Consider the following 19,561-nt stretch of genomic DNA (forward strand, 5'->3'; position numbering starts at 1 on the left):
ATTAAAGTTGAGTATCAGATTCCACATAGACCTTTCTTTGCCTTCAGACAGGGATAGCTATGTATCATCATGGACAAATCCTCTGTTATTATTCCTCTTCTCCCCTCCCAGAGGTTACCACTCTGGAATTGGTGGATATTTGCCATGGGTAGTTTAAAACTATGAGTTGTGAACATGTCTGACAAATACTTCTCTACTATAGAAAAAAATTGTAATTAACCCAAATGCCTATTGATGTGAGAATGTATGTTAAAATTAATAAACCAGTTCTTGTGCCAGTCTTTTTTTTTTAAGATTTTGTTTATTCATGAGAGAGGTAGAAACATAGGCAGAGGGAGAAGCAGGCTCCATGCAGGGAGCCTGATGCAGCAGGCGGGACTCCATCCTGTGACTCCAGGATCACACACTGAGCCAAAGGTAGACGCTTAACCACTGAGCTACCCAGGTGTCCCATTGTGCCAGTCTTGATAAACATAGAAAGGACAGTGTAAAGCCAAGAAATTGATTTTTTACAGCTAGGACTAATGTAAATATTTAGATTTGCATAATTAAAACATAATGAACATTTAAAAACTTAAGGATGATATTATAGTATAAAATATTAAAATAACACAGAGTACCATGACTGTGCCATAACTTATGTATGTATTCCCATACTGATGTTTGTTAGATTATTTCCTTTCTCTTTCATTATAGTGAGGGCTCCCACTGAGGATTTGAATACAGCCCTCTTTCAGCCCTGAGATTATATTCTTGGGGTGTCCTCCCTCTGCCTTTTTTACTCTGTTTCCCTTCTAGACATTAGGACTTGTTGAGAGCTAAAACCAAAAGTGATAGGAAAAGTCATTGCAAGGCCCCATTGTGCTTGGTGCTTTCTGCAATACCTTTGTATATCTTTTATAGTAGTTCCCATTATAAAAATGTGAAAATCGAATCTGTTCAGTTTCAGGGAACTTCCTATATCGCAGATCCATGTTATAATTGGAGGAGGGGGGAGTTCATGATTAAACCAAGGAGTATCTGTGTTTTAAGTCTTCTCCGTAGGTGGTTTTTATGATCCTTTGTCTATCTCAGGAAAAAAGTCTGCTCTGTTCAGGGTCTCAATTTGTGAAGCAAAGGACTCATTAGGTGTGCTCACTGTATGCATCTTGTGATTCTATCATATTTGAGGTATCATTACAGAAATTCCTTTAATTCATGAGAATGGTAGGCAGATGCTTAGACACTGCCAGCTCATATTAATCCCTTATTGCATCTTTTGGGGGCATCATGATCAATTTCTTAGGAATCTGGGTAAGCCAGATGAGATAGGAGAGGTCTAGAGTCAGTCCTGAGTTGGTCCACATGGGACTTCTCCCCTTCAACCAGGGGCTGAGGTGGCCAAACCAGGAGTAACAGGAAGGAGAGTCTGATCTATGGCTTACTCTTAACATTTTCTTTATTTTAAATACAATTTTAAAATTTTTATTTAAATTAAATTTACCAACACCCAGTGCTCACCTCATCATGTGCCCTCGTTAATGCCCATTTTTCTTTGAGATAGAACATTGTAATAGTTTTAGGTGTACAATGTAATGGCTTGATATTTGTAAATGTTGCAAAATGATTACCAGAATAATTTTCTTTTTTTAAAAAAATATTTATTTATTCATGATAGTCACAGAGAGAGAGAGAGAGAGAGAGAGAGGCAGAGACACAGGCAGAGGGAGAAGCAGGCTCCATGCAGGGAGCCTGACGTGGGATTCGATCCCAGGTCTCCAGGATCGCGCCCTGGGCCAAAGGCAGGCTCCAAACCGCTGCGCCACCCAGGGATCCCCCAGAATAATTTTCTATAACATCCGTCATATGGTCACATATTTGCTTCTTGTGATGAGAACTTTTAAGATAAAATTCTATGTTATCTATGATAATTGATAGACATGGCTTAAGACAAAGAGGAGGAATCTATGCTACTGGATAAAGAGAGGTTAAATTTCACTTCCAGGAACTGTAGGAAAAGAATGATGGGAGAGACAAGACATTATGGGGTATGTATTAAGTTTATAAAAGGGTATATCTATCCAGACTATTAATCTAAGCACAGAACTTGACTCTAATGACTTCCATTAACATTTGAATATTTTTTTGGAATTAATTATCCCTCCTCTCTGTTTCCTTGCATTCTTTTATTTTTTCTTTTTTTCCCCTCCATTATGTGGTCAAAGAGCATTAAGCAGAAAAGATGTGTGTTTATTTTGGAAAATACCAGTGAGAAAGAGGTAAGGAACCTCTAAAATTGAATGTCATTTATATCTTCCAAATGTAGAGATAATTAGATAAAACCCACTGATGTGTTACTATTTACGTGTGCCATGTCAAACATTTTGCATTTATTACTATAAGTCCCCATGCTACCCAAAAGTATAATCATCCCGGTATATTTGCTTCTATTTCCTTCTTTCTACCTACCAGTCTATCTGGGGGCTCAAGTGTTTGGTGGCCTCGATATCAGGTTTAGCTGAGAGATACTTCCTCTCTAAGATTATGAGGATAACACACTTAAAAATTTTATTCATTTCAGAATATATATATCATTCTCTCCCACTATTCTGTTAAAGAAAAAAAGTGCTTCATTCTAGCTTTAGAGAGGGACATTTAACCTTCAACTACTGGAGAGAGATTATAGCAACATATTTTCCCAGCCTATTTATCTTTCTCTTTCCATAAGTGAAAAGAATCCATAAATCAAAGAATCAAAAAAATCATAAATCCACCACAATCATGACTAGCAAGGCCACATGTTCCAAATAATATAACTACAAGTGACTGTGGGGTCCCCATCAGCTTGGGTCCCTGAGCAGCTCTGGAGCAGAACCCCTGTGCCCAGTGTCTTAATTATATGAACATATGCAATATGCTTATATGCACACATGTGTAACTCCTGACAGATTCATACAAGCCTCTCTTTGAGCCGGCAGCATTTTCTAAACTTCAGGTCCTACAGATGTGCTCTGTTTTGATGTTGGCCAATGCATTCTGTGTGGGAGGTCACAGGTATGGGAGTCTGAAGACCAAGGCATTGATGAGTATAGAGCAACTTTTATGCCAAAGTTTTGTGTTTTTTAAAGATTTTATTATTTATTCATTTGAGACAGACACAAAGAAAGAATGAGCAGGAGGAGAGGCAGAGAAATAAAGAGAAGCAGACTCCCCACTGAGGGATGCCTGAGTGGCTCAACGGTTGAATGTCTGCCTTTGGCTCAGGGCTGGTCCTGGGGTCCTGGGATCGAGTCCAACATTGGGCTTCCTGCATGGAGCCTGCTTCTCCCTCTGCCTATGTCTCTGCCTCTCTCTCATGTGTCTCTCATGAATAAATAATAAAATCTTGTTAAAAAAAAAAAAAACTCCCGCTGAGCAAGGAGCCCAATGTGGGGCAGGATCCCACGACCCGGAGATCATGACCTGAGCCAGAAGTAGACACTTAACCCTCTAAGCCACTCACCCAGGCACCCCAACTTTCATGCCAGAGTGAAAAGAGAACTGACACTGTGGTTTGTTTCAGAAGGGCTGAGTAGTTTTGATTGGCCAAAGATGGCAAATTATGTGAAGATGAACATTGTGTATCATGCTGAAAATCATTTCATTATTTTAACAAATGATGAATACAGGAATCAAGATGTATCCTGCCTTCTAAGAATAACCCTAAGGTGTCCACTTATATAATTAGGAAAAGTTCCTCTTTATGAAAGTATTTTAGCTGATACATGAAAGAACTAGAACGTCAAGATTTTGTAACTCAATGAATTTTTTAAAAAATATTTTATTTATTTATGAGAGACACTGAAAGAGAGAGGCAGAGACACAGGCAGAGGGAGAAGCAGGCTTCATGCAGGGAGCCCCATGTGGGACTCGATCCCGGTACTCCAGGATCCCGCCTTGAGCCTGTGCTTAACTGCTGAGGCACTCAGGCATCCCTAACTCCCAATGAATGAATGGATCAAGACGATAGTTATTACAAGAAACAAGACAATATGTTTCCTCATGAGAATATTTTAAAGTAAATGCCCCTCCACCACCAAAAGAACCTGAATTTAATCAGGCTTCTAGACTAGAGGTAGGTAGATGTTTTCAGTAAGGAGCCAGATGGCAAATAGTTTATATTTTGTGGGCCATATGGCCTTTCACAACTACTCAGCTCAAACTGAGATGTAGCGTAGCGTGCAATCTGCCAATGATGATATACAAATGAATGGCTACATTCTAATAAACCTTATTTACTGGATCTTGCCCATAGGCTGTATTTTCTCAAACTGTATTCTATAATACAGCTTTAATAATTTCATTCTAGAATTTTCTTGCAGGCATCTTAACAGGATAATGTTTCATTCCTCTTTTCTTAAGTGCCCTACTTGACAAAGAATTGATAGGAAATAAAAACTTAGGACAGGATAGTGCAGAGGGAAGTGTTGACGGGAACAGAGCAAGAAAAGGAGAGGTCAAGTGGGGAGAGAGGGAAGCAGAAAAGACAGGCATGTTTAAGAAAGTTTCTCTTGTTTTGTTTTCTTGTCACCTCTATCTTTTCTATCAGACCCTCAGCAACATGACATCAGGAAACCTCTCAGATCCTACAGAATTCCTCCTCCTGGGACTGTCAGAGGATCCAGAACTGCAGCCCCTTCTATTTTTCCTGTTCCTGTCTATGTACCTGGTGTCAGTGCTTGGGAACCTGCTCATCATCCTGGCCATTCTGTATGACTTCCACCTCCACACTCCCATGTACTTCTTCCTCTCCAATTTGTCTTTTGTTGACATCTGTTTCACCACCACAACAATCCCAAAGATGCTTGTAAACATCCGGACACACAGCAAATCCATCACTTACACAGGCTGCCTCACACAAATCTGCTTTGTCCTGACTTTTGCTGGATTAGAAAATGGAATACTGGTAATGATGGCCTTTGATCGATTTGTGGCCATCTGTCACCCATTGAGGTACAATGTCATCATGAATCCCAAACTCTGTAGGCTGCTGGTTCTACTGTCCTTCCTTATTAGTGTTTTGGATGCCCTTCTCCACACTTTGATGGCGTTGCGGCTGTCCTTCTGCACAGACCTGGAAATTCCCCACTTTTTCTGTGAATTAGCTCATATTCTCAAGCTTGCCTGTTCCGATATCCTCATCAATAATATTCTTGTGTATTTAGTGACCAGCTTGTTGGGTGTTATTCCTCTCTCTGGGATAATTATCTCTTACACTCAAATTGTTTCCTCTGTCCTGAAAATCCCATCAGCTGGTGGAAAGTATAAGGCATTTTCCATCTGTGGGTCACACTTAATAGTTGTTTCTTTGTTCTATGGGACAGGTTTTGGGGTGTACCTTAGTTCCGCAGCTACACACTCCTCCAGGAAGAGCGCAATAGTATCAGTGATGTACACTGTGGTCACCCCCATGATGAATCCCTTTATCTATAGTCTGAGAAACAAGGATATGATGGGGGCTTTGAGGAAACTGATTTCTAGAATATCATATTTCCATTAATGTGTCAGTTGCTTTGGGCTTACACTTCTGGGGTTTGATGGAGAAATAATGTGTGATCCAGACAGCCTGACCAACTTTGAATATATGAAACTAGAGATGAAATAATTTTTTTAAGGGTAAGAATTTTGAAATCAGACCAGCTGGGTTTGAATCCTACCTCCACTAAAACATGGCTTTGTGGCCTTTGACAATTTATCTCAACTCTCTAAACTCAGTTTCCTCATCTACAAAATTGGCATAATTATATTAGCTTATATTTTGGGGGATCCCTGGGTGGCGCAGCGGTTTGGCGCCTGCCTTTGGCCCAGGGCGCGATCCTGGAGACCCGGGATCGAATCCCACGTCGGGCTCCCGGTGCATGGGGCCTGCTTCTCCCTCTGCCTGTGTCTCTGCCTCTCTCTCTCTCTCTCTGTGACTATCATAAATAAATAAATAAATAAATAATTTAAAAAAAATTTTAAAAAAATATTAGCTTATATTTTGGGAAGATTTGAGATACTTCACCTCAATTAGTGAGGATGCATGCCTCCAGTGGTATTGCGGTAGAATTCTCAGCTCCAGTGGGGTCAAATGATAAAATCAATGATCTTTCCTAACAAAAAAAAAAAAACTTCAGGGATTGGGTAGGTCCAGGCACAGAACCACAGAGCTGCATTTCACTCTGCCATGTGTTACTATTTGCCTCTTATGGCTGTTCTGGTGGTCACTGATGCCTGCAGCAGTGCAGAGGCTTTTCAGACCCAGAAACAAAGACTGATGGCCTCTCCTTGGGTTTCTTTGCAACACAAACATAATCTTTCCAAGGAGACATCCAGAAGAAGTTGTTTTTATCATCATCCCGAGTTGAGAAATGTCATGTATTAGTTGCTTATTGTCATTGTAACATGTTACAAATTTAGAGCTTTAAACAGCATGAGTGTATTCTGCTGTAGTCTGAAGGTCAGAAGTCTGAAATCATCTATATTGCAAAGTGTTAGGTTCCTTCTGATAGCTGGTTGGAGAAAATGTTATCATTTAACAGGTACAGAGTTTCTGTTTGGGATGATAAAAACGTTCAGGAAATGGATAGTGGTGATGGTCATGCAACATTGTGAATTTTTTTTTTATAAAGGTTTTACTCATGAGAGACACACAGAGAGAGGTAGAGACATAGGCAGAGGGAGACGTGGGCTCCATGCGGGGAGCCTGATGCCAGACTCAATCCCCAGACTGCTCCAGGATCAGAATGATGATATAATTGTTTGGCTAATGAAGAGCTTTGGATATTGATCCCCCAGAGGTACAGAGACTACAAACCTCGCTCAACAGTCCTGCCCCAGGAAAGAAACAGCATACCTGTGCCTTGCCCTGATGGTGATCTCTCTCTCCCAGGAGCTTGATGCTTCACTCCATCCCTCTCCTCTTCCTACCAATACAGTACCAGTCTCCATCATCCAACATCTAGCAGGGATGTTCCGTACCATTCCACAGTGATGTCACCTAGGTAACCTGATGTCCTCTAGTTAGTGTTTGGAAATAAGGGCATATATGTTACTACAAGTTTATCCAGCCGAAACTATGAAGAGTACATGCATAAGATGATTAGAATCAAGACATCTATTTGCCTCTTGTCTGTCTTCTATTTTCTTGACATGTTCCCTGTATCTTTCCTCCAATCCCTAAAGAGTTATCATTCTGCCGGTTTCCTACTCTTTCTATAAGGAAAAAGACTAATTTCATTCTCAGCAGGAACATGCTTATTTGCAAATTGGTGATTGTTATAACATTTGCTTAATCCTTCTACTGGTTTCGGAAAGATGACTTGGGCAGTTTCCCTTTATCTCCCAATTCTGGGTTTTATGATATACTGTTGTGTTATCTCTGTTGCCAGGCTGTGAGGTCTCTGTGTAAGGGGGTTGAGATGTAGATAGACTTATCAGTCTCACTACCTGTTTCTTCTAATGAAGTCACCAAATTAAAAAATAGCCTAATTTAAAAAATGATGATTCTTCAACCCTTTCCAGGATTAATAAATGCTGACTCATAGCTTTATTAACTTTATTTTTCCTTTTCTTTTTTTAAATAATTGTAGAAGCTTTTTTTTAAAAAAAATTTTTATTTATTCATGAGAGACACACACAGAGAGGCAGAGACAGAGACAGAGGGAGAAGCAGACTTTCTGTGGGAGCCTGATGCGGGACTCAATCCCAGGACCCCGGGATCACGATCTGAGCCAAAGGCAGATGCTCAACCACTAAGCCACCAAGGCACTCCAAATATTTTTTGAAAAAAATAACAATATAATAGGTGAAGAGAAAGCATCTCTCCATTTGACTTCTTCTTTTCCCAACATGGTGCTTGTGCTTGGTGATATTCTTGCTACTTGCCCAGGAGCCAACATTTCATTGTCTTGTTACCATATAATTTCCATCAGATTCATCAACAACATGGAACCTAGAAATGAAACAGTCATTATAGAATTTCTTCTCATGGAAGTGACAGAGAATCCAGAACTGCAGTCCCTCATCTTCATCCTGTTCCTATTCATGTACCTGGTCACTGTCCTGGGAAACCTGCTCATCATCCTGGCTGTCATCTCTGACTCCCATCTTCATATCCCCATGTACTTCTTTCTTTTTATTCTGTCATTTACTGACATCTGTTTAAGTACAACCACAATCCCAAAGATACTGGTGAATATCCATACACAGAACCAGAGCATCACTTATGCAGGCTGCCTCACACAGATCTGCTTTGTCATGGTTTTTGCAAGTTTGGATAGTTGTATTCTTTCAGTAATGGCCTATGATCGCTATGTGGCCATCTGTCATCCACTGAGGTACACAGTCATCATGAACTCCCACCTCTGTGGCCTCTTGATTCTTCTCTCCCTGTTTATTAGCATTGTGGATGCCTTGATACACAATCTGATGGTGTTGCATCTGTCCTTCTGCACAGAACTCGAAATCCCTCTCTTCTTCTGTGAAGTTATTCAGGTTATCAAGATCGCATGTTCTGACACCCTCATCAATAACATCCTGATATATTTTGCAACCAGCATATTTGGTGGTATTCCTCTGTGTGGAATCATTTTCTCTTACACTCAGGTAGTGTCTTCAGTTTTGAGAATGCCATCAGCAGGTACGAAGTATAAAGCTTTTTCTACCTGTGGGTCTCACCTGTCAGTTGTGTCTTTGTTCTATGGGACAGCTTTTGGGGTGTACATTAGTTCTGCTCTCACTAGTTCTTCCAGAAACACTGCAGTGGTTTCAATGATGTACACTGTTGTCCCTCAAATGATGAACCCCTTCATCTACAGCCTGAGGAACAGGGACATGAAGGGAGCCTTGAGGAAACTCATAAGTAGAATGCCTTCTCTTCTGTGACTCTGTCATCTGCATGGACTGGGGTTTCTGAATGAGTCAAAGTGAGAGAAATATTGAGTGAGCCAGAATATCTGGTTCTTGCATCACCAAGTTCTTGTAGAATGACTAGAGAACATAATGGGTAAATTCATTTTAACTTTGGGTTGAAACTTGATTTGTTCTTTGAATACCTCTGTGATGTTTCAAAAATGAATTACATTATCAAACTCAGTTTCTTTGATCAGGTCCATAGAGCTGAACCTGAGGCAGGGCACACAGTGAGTTTTGTTTGGATATTCAAGGAAGAAGAAAAGTTAAGAAGTTGAATAAATCATGGAGTGGATCCAAATAAGTCTGTGGTCATAGAGTCATAATTCTACCAATTGCATAGATTGCACCATTTGAATTGCACCTCGAAAATTAGCCTACTATGAAACATAGGAGGAATTGATCTTTTATACCTAATTTTGTAATTTCCCAGAGTGGTCACTGGCAAACTGTATCTGTGCAAAGGCACTATCAACATCTACCACACTCAGTTTCATCATCTATAAAATTGTATAATATTATTATCTCAGTAGTTTGAGATAATGGTGATACAGTTAATCTTAATTAGTGGAAAAAAATCTCTGTTTCTGCCAAAAGAAGGTAACTCTGATTCTAAGAGACACAAACAATAAAGAATGTTATATTCTTTTTTTAAAAAGTTTTTATTTTAATTCAAGTTAGGTGACATATAGTGTTATTTTAGCTTTAGGTATACAATACAGTGATTCAACACTTCCACAGAACACCCAGTTCTCCTAACAAGTGCACCTCTTAATCCCTATCATCTATCTCACCATACCCCCTTCCACCTCCCCCTTGTAACCATCAGTTTATTCTCTATAGTTAAGAGTCTGTTTCTTGGTTTGCCTCTCTCTCTCCTCCTTTGCTCATTTGTTTTGTCTCTTAAATTCTACATATAAGTTAAATCATGGCATTTGTCTTTCTCCATCTGACATCTTTCACTTAGCATGATACCTTTTAGCTCCAGCCATGTTGTTACAAATGTCAAAATTTCATTTCTCTTTATGAATGAATAATATTCCATTTTATCTCTCTATATTTTATATAGATGTGTGATGAATATTGTATGTATACAATAGAATATTATGTATATATACATATATGACATCATCTGTATCCATTCATCTATCAGTGGACATTTGAGTAGTTTTCATAGTTTGGCTATTGTAAGTAATGCTGCAATAAACATCGGGTGCATTTATACCTTTCAATTAGTGTTTTTATATATTTTGGGTAAATGCCAGTAGTGCAATTACTGGATCATAAAGTAGTTCTATTTTAACTTTTTGAGGACCCTCCATACTGTTTTCCACAGCAGCTGTATCAGTTTGCATTGCCACCAATAGTGCATGAGGGGTTCTTTTTCTCCACATCCTTGCCAACACCTATTATTTCTTGTGTCGTTGATTTAGCCAAGGAATGTTATATTCTTGGCAACTACTTCAGAGGTAGGGAATGTAGAGGTAAATTTATGTATTTTTCCATGTAATGGTTTTATCTTGGACTAGTTCCCCTCATGGACACAGATGACTGCAACAGATTCAGGCCTTATCCAGAAACCATGCTGGGAGACAGAAATCTGACTCTTTAACTCTGGCTCTGTTGTTACTTGGCATTGCATTGAGTCATCTGGAATAATCCCCTTTAATTTATTCCCTGAGAATAGGATCCTATGCCATCTACTTAATCTAATTCTTGCTAATGGGAAATTCTTACTGTGGGAAAATGATTCCTGATCACATGGAATGTAACTCCTACTGAGAAATCCACCCTCATAAGCATTACAAACACTTAGGACAATGTTCGACAACTAGCAAGTACTCCACAAGATTTAATTGCTGTCATTGTGTTCCATATCTTATAGGTATTTTGGTATTTTAAAAGAATTTTTATTTATTCATTTGAGTGAGAGAGAGCACAAGTAGGAGAGAGGCAGAGGGAGAGGGAGAAGCAGACTCCCCACTGAGGTGGGAACCCAATGTAGGGCTTGATCACAGGACCCTGAAATCATGACCTGAGCCAAAGGCAGATGCTTAACTGACTGAGCCACCCAGGTGCCCCTCTTATAGGTCTTTTTTAAAAAAGATTTATTTGAGAGAGAGAGAGTGTGAGAGACCATGTGAGTGAATGCTTGAGAACAGATCGAGGGACAGAGAGAGATTGTCAAACAGATTTCCTGCTGAGCAGAGAACATGATGTGGGGCTTGTTCTCATGACCCTGAGGTAACCTCCTAAGTAGAAACCAAAAATTGAGTGTTAACTGACTGAGCCACCCAGGCACCCTTTTTATATGTCTTTTATAGCCTATATGTTTTCTTTTTAAGATTTTACTTAATGAGAGAAAGAGAGATAGAGAGATAGAGAGAGAGAGAGAGAGAGAGAGAAAGAGAGGTCACAAGCAGGGGTGAAGGGCAGAGGGAGAAGCAGACTCCCTGCTGAGCAGGGAGCTGCCTGCAGGACTGGATCCCAGGACTCTGGGATCATGACCGGAGCTGAAGGCAGATTCAAGTGACTAAGCCACCCAAGTGCCCTAACAAATATTTTATTATTTGTTTATTTGAGAGAAAGCATGTGTACATGAGAGGGGGGAGGGGCAAAGGGAAAGAGAGAAAGAAGCAGCCTTTTCGCTGAGCAGGAATCTCCACCTGGGGCTTGATCCCAGGACTCTAGTAGGATCATGACCTGAGCAGAAGACAGACGCTTAACTGACTGAACCCAGACACCACTCCCCCCAAAAATATTTCAAATATGTCTTTATTAGTATAGATATTCTATGGAGAAATTTTTTTTTTTTTAACAAGGAGATATTGAGTGTAAGAGTGGAGAAAAGGGAAATTGTCAAGATTAGGCACAGTACTTTCCCCATAAACACAGAAAAGAAGGTCCATGGGTTAGAATCACCTCTGTGGGGAAAGGATTAAATAGTGGAGTTCTCAGGAGAATCAAAGGAATTGCTGGAGAAGTTCTATTGTTATGGGAGGTTGGATGAAGGTTTTATTTTCAGCACCACATCTGAGAAACAGCTCCTGCCTGGCTCTCAGCCTCTCTATGGAGAAGGTTCCTTCGTTGAAGCCCACAGCACAGCTAAGGAGGTAAATCACCTGAGACCTTTGTTCATGCTGAGGTTGCCTGACTCCAGCAAGAACCACCGACTCTGAACCTCTGGGGAGACATTTGAGGAATGTGCATGCATTTTTATACTTAGAACTATATTTGAGATTTTTTTTAGAAACATAACCCATTTTTATTAAAAAATGTGAAGAATTAAAAAATCTTTATATTGGATGAGCATTTTTAATAAACGCTGTAAAATTCTATTGACCTCTGAAGTCTGAGATGCATTACTTCAATATTAAAAGCATATGGGATAAAAATTTAAAAAAAATAAAAGCATATGGGAGAATGTGTTTAGAGTTAGGAAAATGGCAGATTTTTCTTCAGTTTTGCTTTTTAATGTTGTATATACTAAAAAATCACACAATAAGAACATTTATACATATCTAGGGGTTAAAAAGAACAATGCCATCACCCTAGGAACTGCCTATGTGATCTGCTACTCACATCACCCTCTCCCCATTCCAGGTGCAGACACTTCTGACTTGTGTGCTTATTTTCTTTGAAGTTCTTTTGGGTTGAATTCCATGAAATTTCCAATATTTTATCATATTTGCCTTATAAAACTAGCAATAGAATTAAATGCCATTGTCTTATCACCTAAATATATATTCCTGTTCAATTTATAAATTTGCCTCTTCCAAACTTGTATAAGTTTAATATATTAGTTTTCATCTTAATGGTTTTTCTCATCATTGTACTTTAATATTTAATCATGTTATTGGGCACATAAGTAAATAATTTATTTATAATTCTCTGTTTTTACATGATATATGGCAACTTTTCAAAGTATGTATCCTGTCCAATATTGATGGAATTTTGTTTGTAACTAGTTTTCTGTTATTGTGAATAAACCTGTTGGAATATTCTCATATATGTCCCTTTTTCTCCACGTCCTTGCCAACACCTGTTGTTTCTTGTATTTTTTAATTTAGTAATTCTGACATGTGTGAAGTGACATAGCATTGTGGCTTTGATTTGCATTTTCCTGATGATTAATGATGTTGAGCATCTTCTCATGTGTCTGTTGGCCATCTATATGTCTTCCTTGTAGAAATGTCTATTCTTCTGCCCATTTAAAAATTGGATTAGTTGATGTTTCTGTTGTTGAGTTGTGTTCTTTGCATGTTTTGGGTACTAACCCCTTATCAGATATGTCTTCTCCCATTCAGTGGGTTATCTTTTTGTTTTGTTGGTTTTTTCCTTCGCTGTGCAGAAGCTTTTCATTTTGGTGTAGTCCCAATAGCTTAATTTCGCTTTTGTTTCCATTGCCTTGGGACACATGTTTAGAAAAAATGTTGCTATGGCTGAAGTCAGAGAAATTACTGCCTATGCTTTCTTCTAGGATTTTTATGGTTTCAGGCATCAACTTCCCTTTCTTTTAAGTATATATATTATTTCTACTGAGTTGTTTATGTTTTTCTTATTAATTCACATGAGTTCTGTAGATAATTTTAACCCACAGTCCCCTAGAGTGGACAAATATATACATTGAAAATATTGTGAAAAAATTAGAAAAATAGTTACAGACATAAAAAAGTGACAGATTTCTCTGCATTGACTAGAGACAAAAATGTCTAAAAATAAATTAGAATTATTGTATGAATATACACAATGAAGATTAAGCTTCAGGAAACATTAACGACTCTTAGAAGAAAAACCTTTGAGAGTTCCCCATTTCTACAATTCAGCTATATTTTAAAATTTGTTATTTATATCAATATATACAAAGTATATTTTCACAACTAAAATTAGTATCAGGCTTACTGATGTCATTCACTGGGTAATGACATCCTTCATTAATACCTAAAAATAAGACTGAAATTCCATTAAAGAAGGATAGTGTGCTAATATTTGCAAAACATTTGAAATGGAGATGAACAGACCCAGATGGACATGATGTACACTTGGTCTCCTGGGATCAAGAAAATACCATCTTGAATTTCACTGTTCTAGAGTCTTGGTCTTTAAGGATTTACACTGCCCTGGGATGTCTGTGACAATAAAATTGCTTGGTTAATGAGGAGCTTTGGAAATTGAACCTCTAGGGATATAGAGACTATAATCTGCCTATGACCACCTCATCTAACCTTAAAAGTAGTACAGCTCAGCCTCCTCCCATAGATGATCTTTCTTGCTCAAGAACCTGAATCTCACTTAATCCTTCTGCCTTTCCTGAGAGCATGTCTTCCATAAGGTACATCGGAAATGTCAATCATCAGTCCACTATAATGCCAAGCAGGTAACGTAACACTCCCTACTCAGTGTTCGGCAATGGGGGCAAATGTTTTAATATAGGTTCATCTGGGGAAGCTGTGAAGAGAGTACCTACACCAAATGATTAAAAGCAAATTAACCCTGGTCTTCCCACATGCCTTGTCTTTTTCACATGTTTCCTTGTGCTTTTTACTGTCACTCCATTTACTAATATCTTTTCATTCACTTGTATGGCCAGGAACCATTTTTTCCCCAAGTAGAAATTTGCCCTTTTTTTTTTTTTTAAGGATTTTGTTTATTTATCTGAGAGACAGAGAAAGAGATAGAGAGCGAGCACAGGAGTGGGGTGAGAGGCAGAGGGAGAAGAGGACTCCCTGCTGAGCAGGAAGCTTGACTTGATCCTGGGACTCCAGGATCATAACCTGAGCCAAAGGTAGGCATTTAACTGACAACCCAGGTGCCCGTTTGTTTTTTTTTTTAATTTATTTTAGATTTTTATTTATTTTTTTTGGGGGGGGGAATTTGCCTTTTAAAAAATATGGTGACTGTTACAAAATTTTCTGACATTTACTTACAATCGTGTGGTAAGAGGGCAGGAAATTTAGATAAGTTTATCTTATTCTTGGTTCTTGACATCTATGCATTATCTCAGTTGTCTGCCTCTGAGGTCTCTGGAGATTCAGATAGATTGTTTGTTTGTTTGTTTTACAGAGAAAGAGCAAGAGTGTGTGAGTGCAGTGGGAAGGGAGAAGGAGAGAGAATCTTGAGCAGACTCCCCGCCGAGTGTGGAGCCCAAAGCAGGGTATGATCTCAGGACCCTGGCTCAATCCTAGTACTCTGAGATCATGACCTTAGCCAAAACCAAAAATTGGATGCTTAACTGACTGCACCACCCAGGTGCCCTCCAGACAGAATCTTCAGCTGCCTTTCTAGTCTGTTTCTTTTTTTTTAGATTTTATTTATTTATTCATGAGAGATGGAGAGAGAGAGACAGACAGACAGAGAGAGAGAGAGAGGCAGAGACATAGGCAGAGGGAAAATCAGGCTCCCTGCTGGGAGTCTGATGCGGGTCTCAATTCCAGGACCCCAGGATCACAACATGAGCCAAAGGCAGACACTCAACCACTGAGCCACCTAAGTGCCCCAGTCTTTTTATTTTTATAAAATTATCAAACGTCAAATGTTTTACTTTTTTAAAAAAGATTTTATTTATTCATTTTAAAGAGAGAGCATGAAACGGGGGGCCAGAGGGAGAGGGAGAGAGAAAAGAAGACTCCCCACTGAGTGGGGAGCCCAACATGGGGCTCAATCCTAGTACTCTGAGATCATGACCTAAGCTAAAGTCAGATGCTTAACTGACTGAGCCACCCAGGTGTCCCTATAATTACCAAATGTTATGAGGAAACAGCATCATAAACAGTATAATTTTTAAAAATGACTACCCGTTAACCCTTTCCAGACTTAACAATTGTTGATGCTCTGCTATATCAGCTTCAGGTTTTTATTATTTTTTTAAAAAATGAATAATATACATACAGAAGGCAGCCATCTCTTACTCCTCTCTATTAGTCTTCATCCCATCCCAAGATGGTTTTTGCCAGCAGTGATGCTCTTCCTGCTGGTCTAGGAAACACACATTTGATTGACTCCATCTTTTCCATCAGATTCATCAACAATATGGAACCCAGAAATGATACACATGTTTCAGATTTCCTTCTCATGAGAGTGACAGAGAATCCAGAACTGCAGTTCCCCCTATTCATTCTGTTTGTGTCCATGTACCTGGTCACCATCCTGGGAAACCTGCTCATCATCCTGGCTGTCATCTATGACTCCCATCTCCACACCCCCATGTACTTCTTTCTCTCCAATCTGTCTATTAATGACATCTGTTTAAGCACAACCACCATCCCAAAGATGCTGGTGAACATCCAAACACAGAATCAAAGCATCGCTTACACAGGCTGCCTCGCACAGATCTGCTTTGTCCTGATTTTTGCAAGTTTAGAAAGTAGTCTTCTTGCAGTAATGGCTTATGACCGCTATGTGGCCATCTGTCATCCACTGAGGTACACAGTCATCATGAACTCCCACCTCTGTGGCCTCTTGATTCTACTGCCTCTGTTTATTATCATTGTGGATGCCCTGATGCACAGTCTGATGGTGTTGCATCTGTCCTTCTGCACAGAACTTGAAATCCCTCTCTTCTTCTGTGAAGTTGTTCAGGTTATCAAGATTGCATGTTCTGACACCCTCATCAATAACATCCTGATATATTTTGCAACCAGCGTATTTGGTGGTATTCCTCTGTGTGGAATCATTTTCTCCTACACTAAGATAGTGTCTTCTGTTTTGAGAATGCCATCAGCAGGTACGAAGTATAAAGCTTTTTCTACCTGTGGGTCTCACCTGTCAGTTGTGTCTTTGTTCTATGGGACCGGTTTGGGGGTGTACATTAGTTCTGCTCTCACTAGTTCTTCCAGAAACACTGCAGTGGTTTCAATGATGTACACTGTTGTCCCTCAAATGATGAACCCCTTCATCTACAGCCTGAGGAACAGGGACATGAAGGGAGCCTTGAGGAAACTCATAAGTAGAATGCCTTCTCTTCTGTGACTCTGTCATCTGCATGGACTGGGGTTTCTAGAATGAGTCAAAGTGAGAGAAATATTGAGTGAGCCAGAATATCTGGTTCTTGCATCACCAAGCTCTTGTAGAATGACTAGAGAACATAATGGGTAAGTTCATTTTAACTTTGGGTTGAAACTTGATTCTTCTTTGAATAGCTCTGTGACATTTCAAAATTGAGTTCCAATTCCTAAGCTCGGTATTTTTGATGAAGTCCTCACAAGCCATCCCAAGACAAGGGTTACACTGATCCTGAAATATGAGAAGAGAAGTAGGAGAAGTTGGATAAGTCAGAGAGAGGATCTAATAAGTCTGTGGTTATAGCAGAGACTTGATTTTGCCTTATTTTATGGTTAGTGCCATGTGAATCGCACTCCAGGGGAGAGCCAAATGTGAAACATAGGGGGAGCTTTTCTTTCATACTCCAGTAATTCTTGGGATCAGTCATGGGTAAACTGTGTCAGTTTTCTCTTTTTAACTGGTTTTTTATGGTTTCACATCTCACATTTAGATCTTTAATCCATTTTGAGTTTATTTTTGTGTATGTTAGAAGTCCTAGCTGCAGCAATCAGAAAACAAAAAGAAATAAAAGGCATCCAAATCTGCAAAGAAAAAAGTAAAACTTTCACTACTTACAGATGACACAATACTCTATATAGAAAACCCAAAAGGCTCCATCAAAAAACTGCTAGAACTGATAAATTCAGTAAAGTAGCAAGATACAAAATCAATGTACAGAAATAAGTCACATCTCTATACACCAATAATGAAGCAGCAGTCGTTTTAGAATGACTAGAGAACATAATGGGTAAGTTCATTTTAACTTTGGGTTGAAACTTGATTCTTCTTTGAATAGCTCTGTGACATTTCAAATAGCTCTTGATTCTTCTTTGAATAGCTCTGTGACACTTCAATATTGAGTTCCAATTCCTAAGCTCGGTATTTTTGATGAAGGGCAACACCAGCATTAACAGTATAGATCCTCAATTTTATCATCTATAAAACTGCCATAATGGGATTATCTCAGTGGTTTGAGATGAGCGTTAGACCTTTGATCCTTATTAGTGAGGAAACCATCGTATCTTCTAAGAGAATGTAATCCTGATTGTATAATGTGAAAACAATATATTTGTATTTTCCTGATCGGTGATGGTGGGGAGCTTTTCATTTATCTGTTGGTCATCTGTATGTCTTCTTTGGGAAAGTGTCTACTCATGCCTTCTGCCCAGTTTTTAAATTGAATTATTCATTTTTTGGTTGTTGAATTGTATAAGTCCTTTATGGATTTTGGATATGCACCGTTTATCAGATATGTCATTTGCAAATATCTTCTCCTATTCCATTTTTTGCCTTTTAGTTTTATTGATTGTTTCCTTAATTGTACAGAGGCCTTTTATTTTGATTAAGTCTCAATAGTTTATTTTTGCTTTTGTTTCTCTTGCCTCAGGAGGCACATCTAGAAAGAAATTGCTACAGCTTATGTCAAGGAGGGGACTGCCAGTGTTTTCCTCTAGGATTTTTATGGTTTCAGGTCCCACATTTAGGTCTTTAATAATTTTGAATTCATTTTGTGTTTGGTGTAAGAGAATGGTCCAGTTTCATTCTTCTGCATGTTGCTGTTCAGTTTCCCAACCCCATTTGTTGAGACTGTTTTATCCATTGGATATTCTTACCTGCTTTATCAAAGATTAATTGTTCATATAGTTGAGGTTTTATTTCTGGGTTCTTTATTGTGTTCCATTGATTTGTGTGTCTGTTTTTGTGCCACCATACTGTCTTGATGACTACAGCTTTGTAATATAACTTGAAGCTTGGAATTGTGATGCCTCCATCTTTGCTTTTTTTTTTCAAGGTTGCTTTGGCTATTTGGGACTTTTGTGGTTTCATACAGATTTTAGGAATTTTTGTTCCAGCTCTGTGAAAAATGCTGTTGACATTTTGATAAGGATTGCATTGAATGTGCAGATTGCTTTGGGTAGTATAGACATTTTAACAATATTTGTTCTTCCAGTCTATCAGCATAGAATGTCTTTTTTTTAAAGATTTTATTTATTTATTCATGATAGACATAGAGAGAGAGAGAGGCAGAGACACAGGCAGAGGGAGAAGCAGGCTCCATGCAGGGAGCCCGACGTGGGACTCAATCCTGGGTCTCCAGGATCACGCCCTGGGCTGAAGGCAGGCACTGAACCGCTGAGCCACCCAGGGATCCCCAGCATAGAATGTCTTTCGATTTCTTTGTGTTATCATCAATTTCTTTCACTAGTGTTTAATAGTTTTCAGAGTACAGGTCTTTAACCTCTTATGTTAGGTTTGTGGTTTGTTCCTAGATATCTTATTATTTTTGGTACAGTTGTAAATGGGATTGATTCCTTCATTTCTCTTTCTGCTGCTTCATTATTGGTGTATAGAGATGTGACTTATTTCTGTACATTGATTTTGTATCTTGCTACTTTACTGAATTTATCAGTTCTAGCAGTTTTTTGATGGAGCCTTTTGGGTTTTCTATATAGAGTATTGTGTCATCTGTAAGTAGTGAAAGTTTTACTTTTTTCTTTGCAGATTTGGATGCCTTTTATTTCTTTTTGTTTTCTGATTGCTGCAGCTAGGACTTCTAACATACACAAAAATAAACTCAAAATGGATTAAAGATCTAAATGTGAGATGTGAA

At 38.9% G+C, this 19,561-nt stretch overlaps 3 protein-coding genes across 3 annotated transcripts; all 3 read left to right on the forward strand.

Moving 5' to 3' along the window:
* Positions 1 to 4,579: 4,579 nt before the first annotated feature.
* On the forward strand, positions 4,580 to 5,518 carry OR7G3 (olfactory receptor family 7 subfamily G member 3). Its single transcript, XM_038565328.1, has one exon. It carries the CDS (start codon positions 4,580 to 4,582, stop codon positions 5,516 to 5,518), a length of 939 nt encoding a protein of 312 aa, XP_038421256.1.
* Positions 5,519 to 7,908: 2,390 nt separating this feature from the next.
* On the forward strand, positions 7,909 to 8,883 carry OR7G5 (olfactory receptor family 7 subfamily G member 5). The gene has a single exon (XM_038565329.1). It carries the CDS (start codon positions 7,945 to 7,947, stop codon positions 8,881 to 8,883), a length of 939 nt encoding a protein of 312 aa, XP_038421257.1. The 5' UTR covers positions 7,909 to 7,944.
* A 7,035-nt stretch (positions 8,884 to 15,918) lies between these two features.
* Positions 15,919 to 16,878, forward strand: OR7G9 (olfactory receptor family 7 subfamily G member 9). Its single transcript, XM_038565330.1, has one exon. The coding sequence runs from the start codon at positions 15,940 to 15,942 to the stop codon at positions 16,876 to 16,878; it is 939 nt and encodes a 312-aa protein (XP_038421258.1). The 5' UTR covers positions 15,919 to 15,939.
* Positions 16,879 to 19,561: the final 2,683 nt, after the last annotated feature.

Source organism: Canis lupus, chromosome 20 (genome assembly GCF_011100685.1).
Source record: "Canis lupus familiaris isolate Mischka breed German Shepherd chromosome 20, alternate assembly UU_Cfam_GSD_1.0, whole genome shotgun sequence".
Classification (NCBI taxonomy): Eukaryota; Metazoa; Chordata; class Mammalia; order Carnivora; family Canidae; genus Canis; species Canis lupus.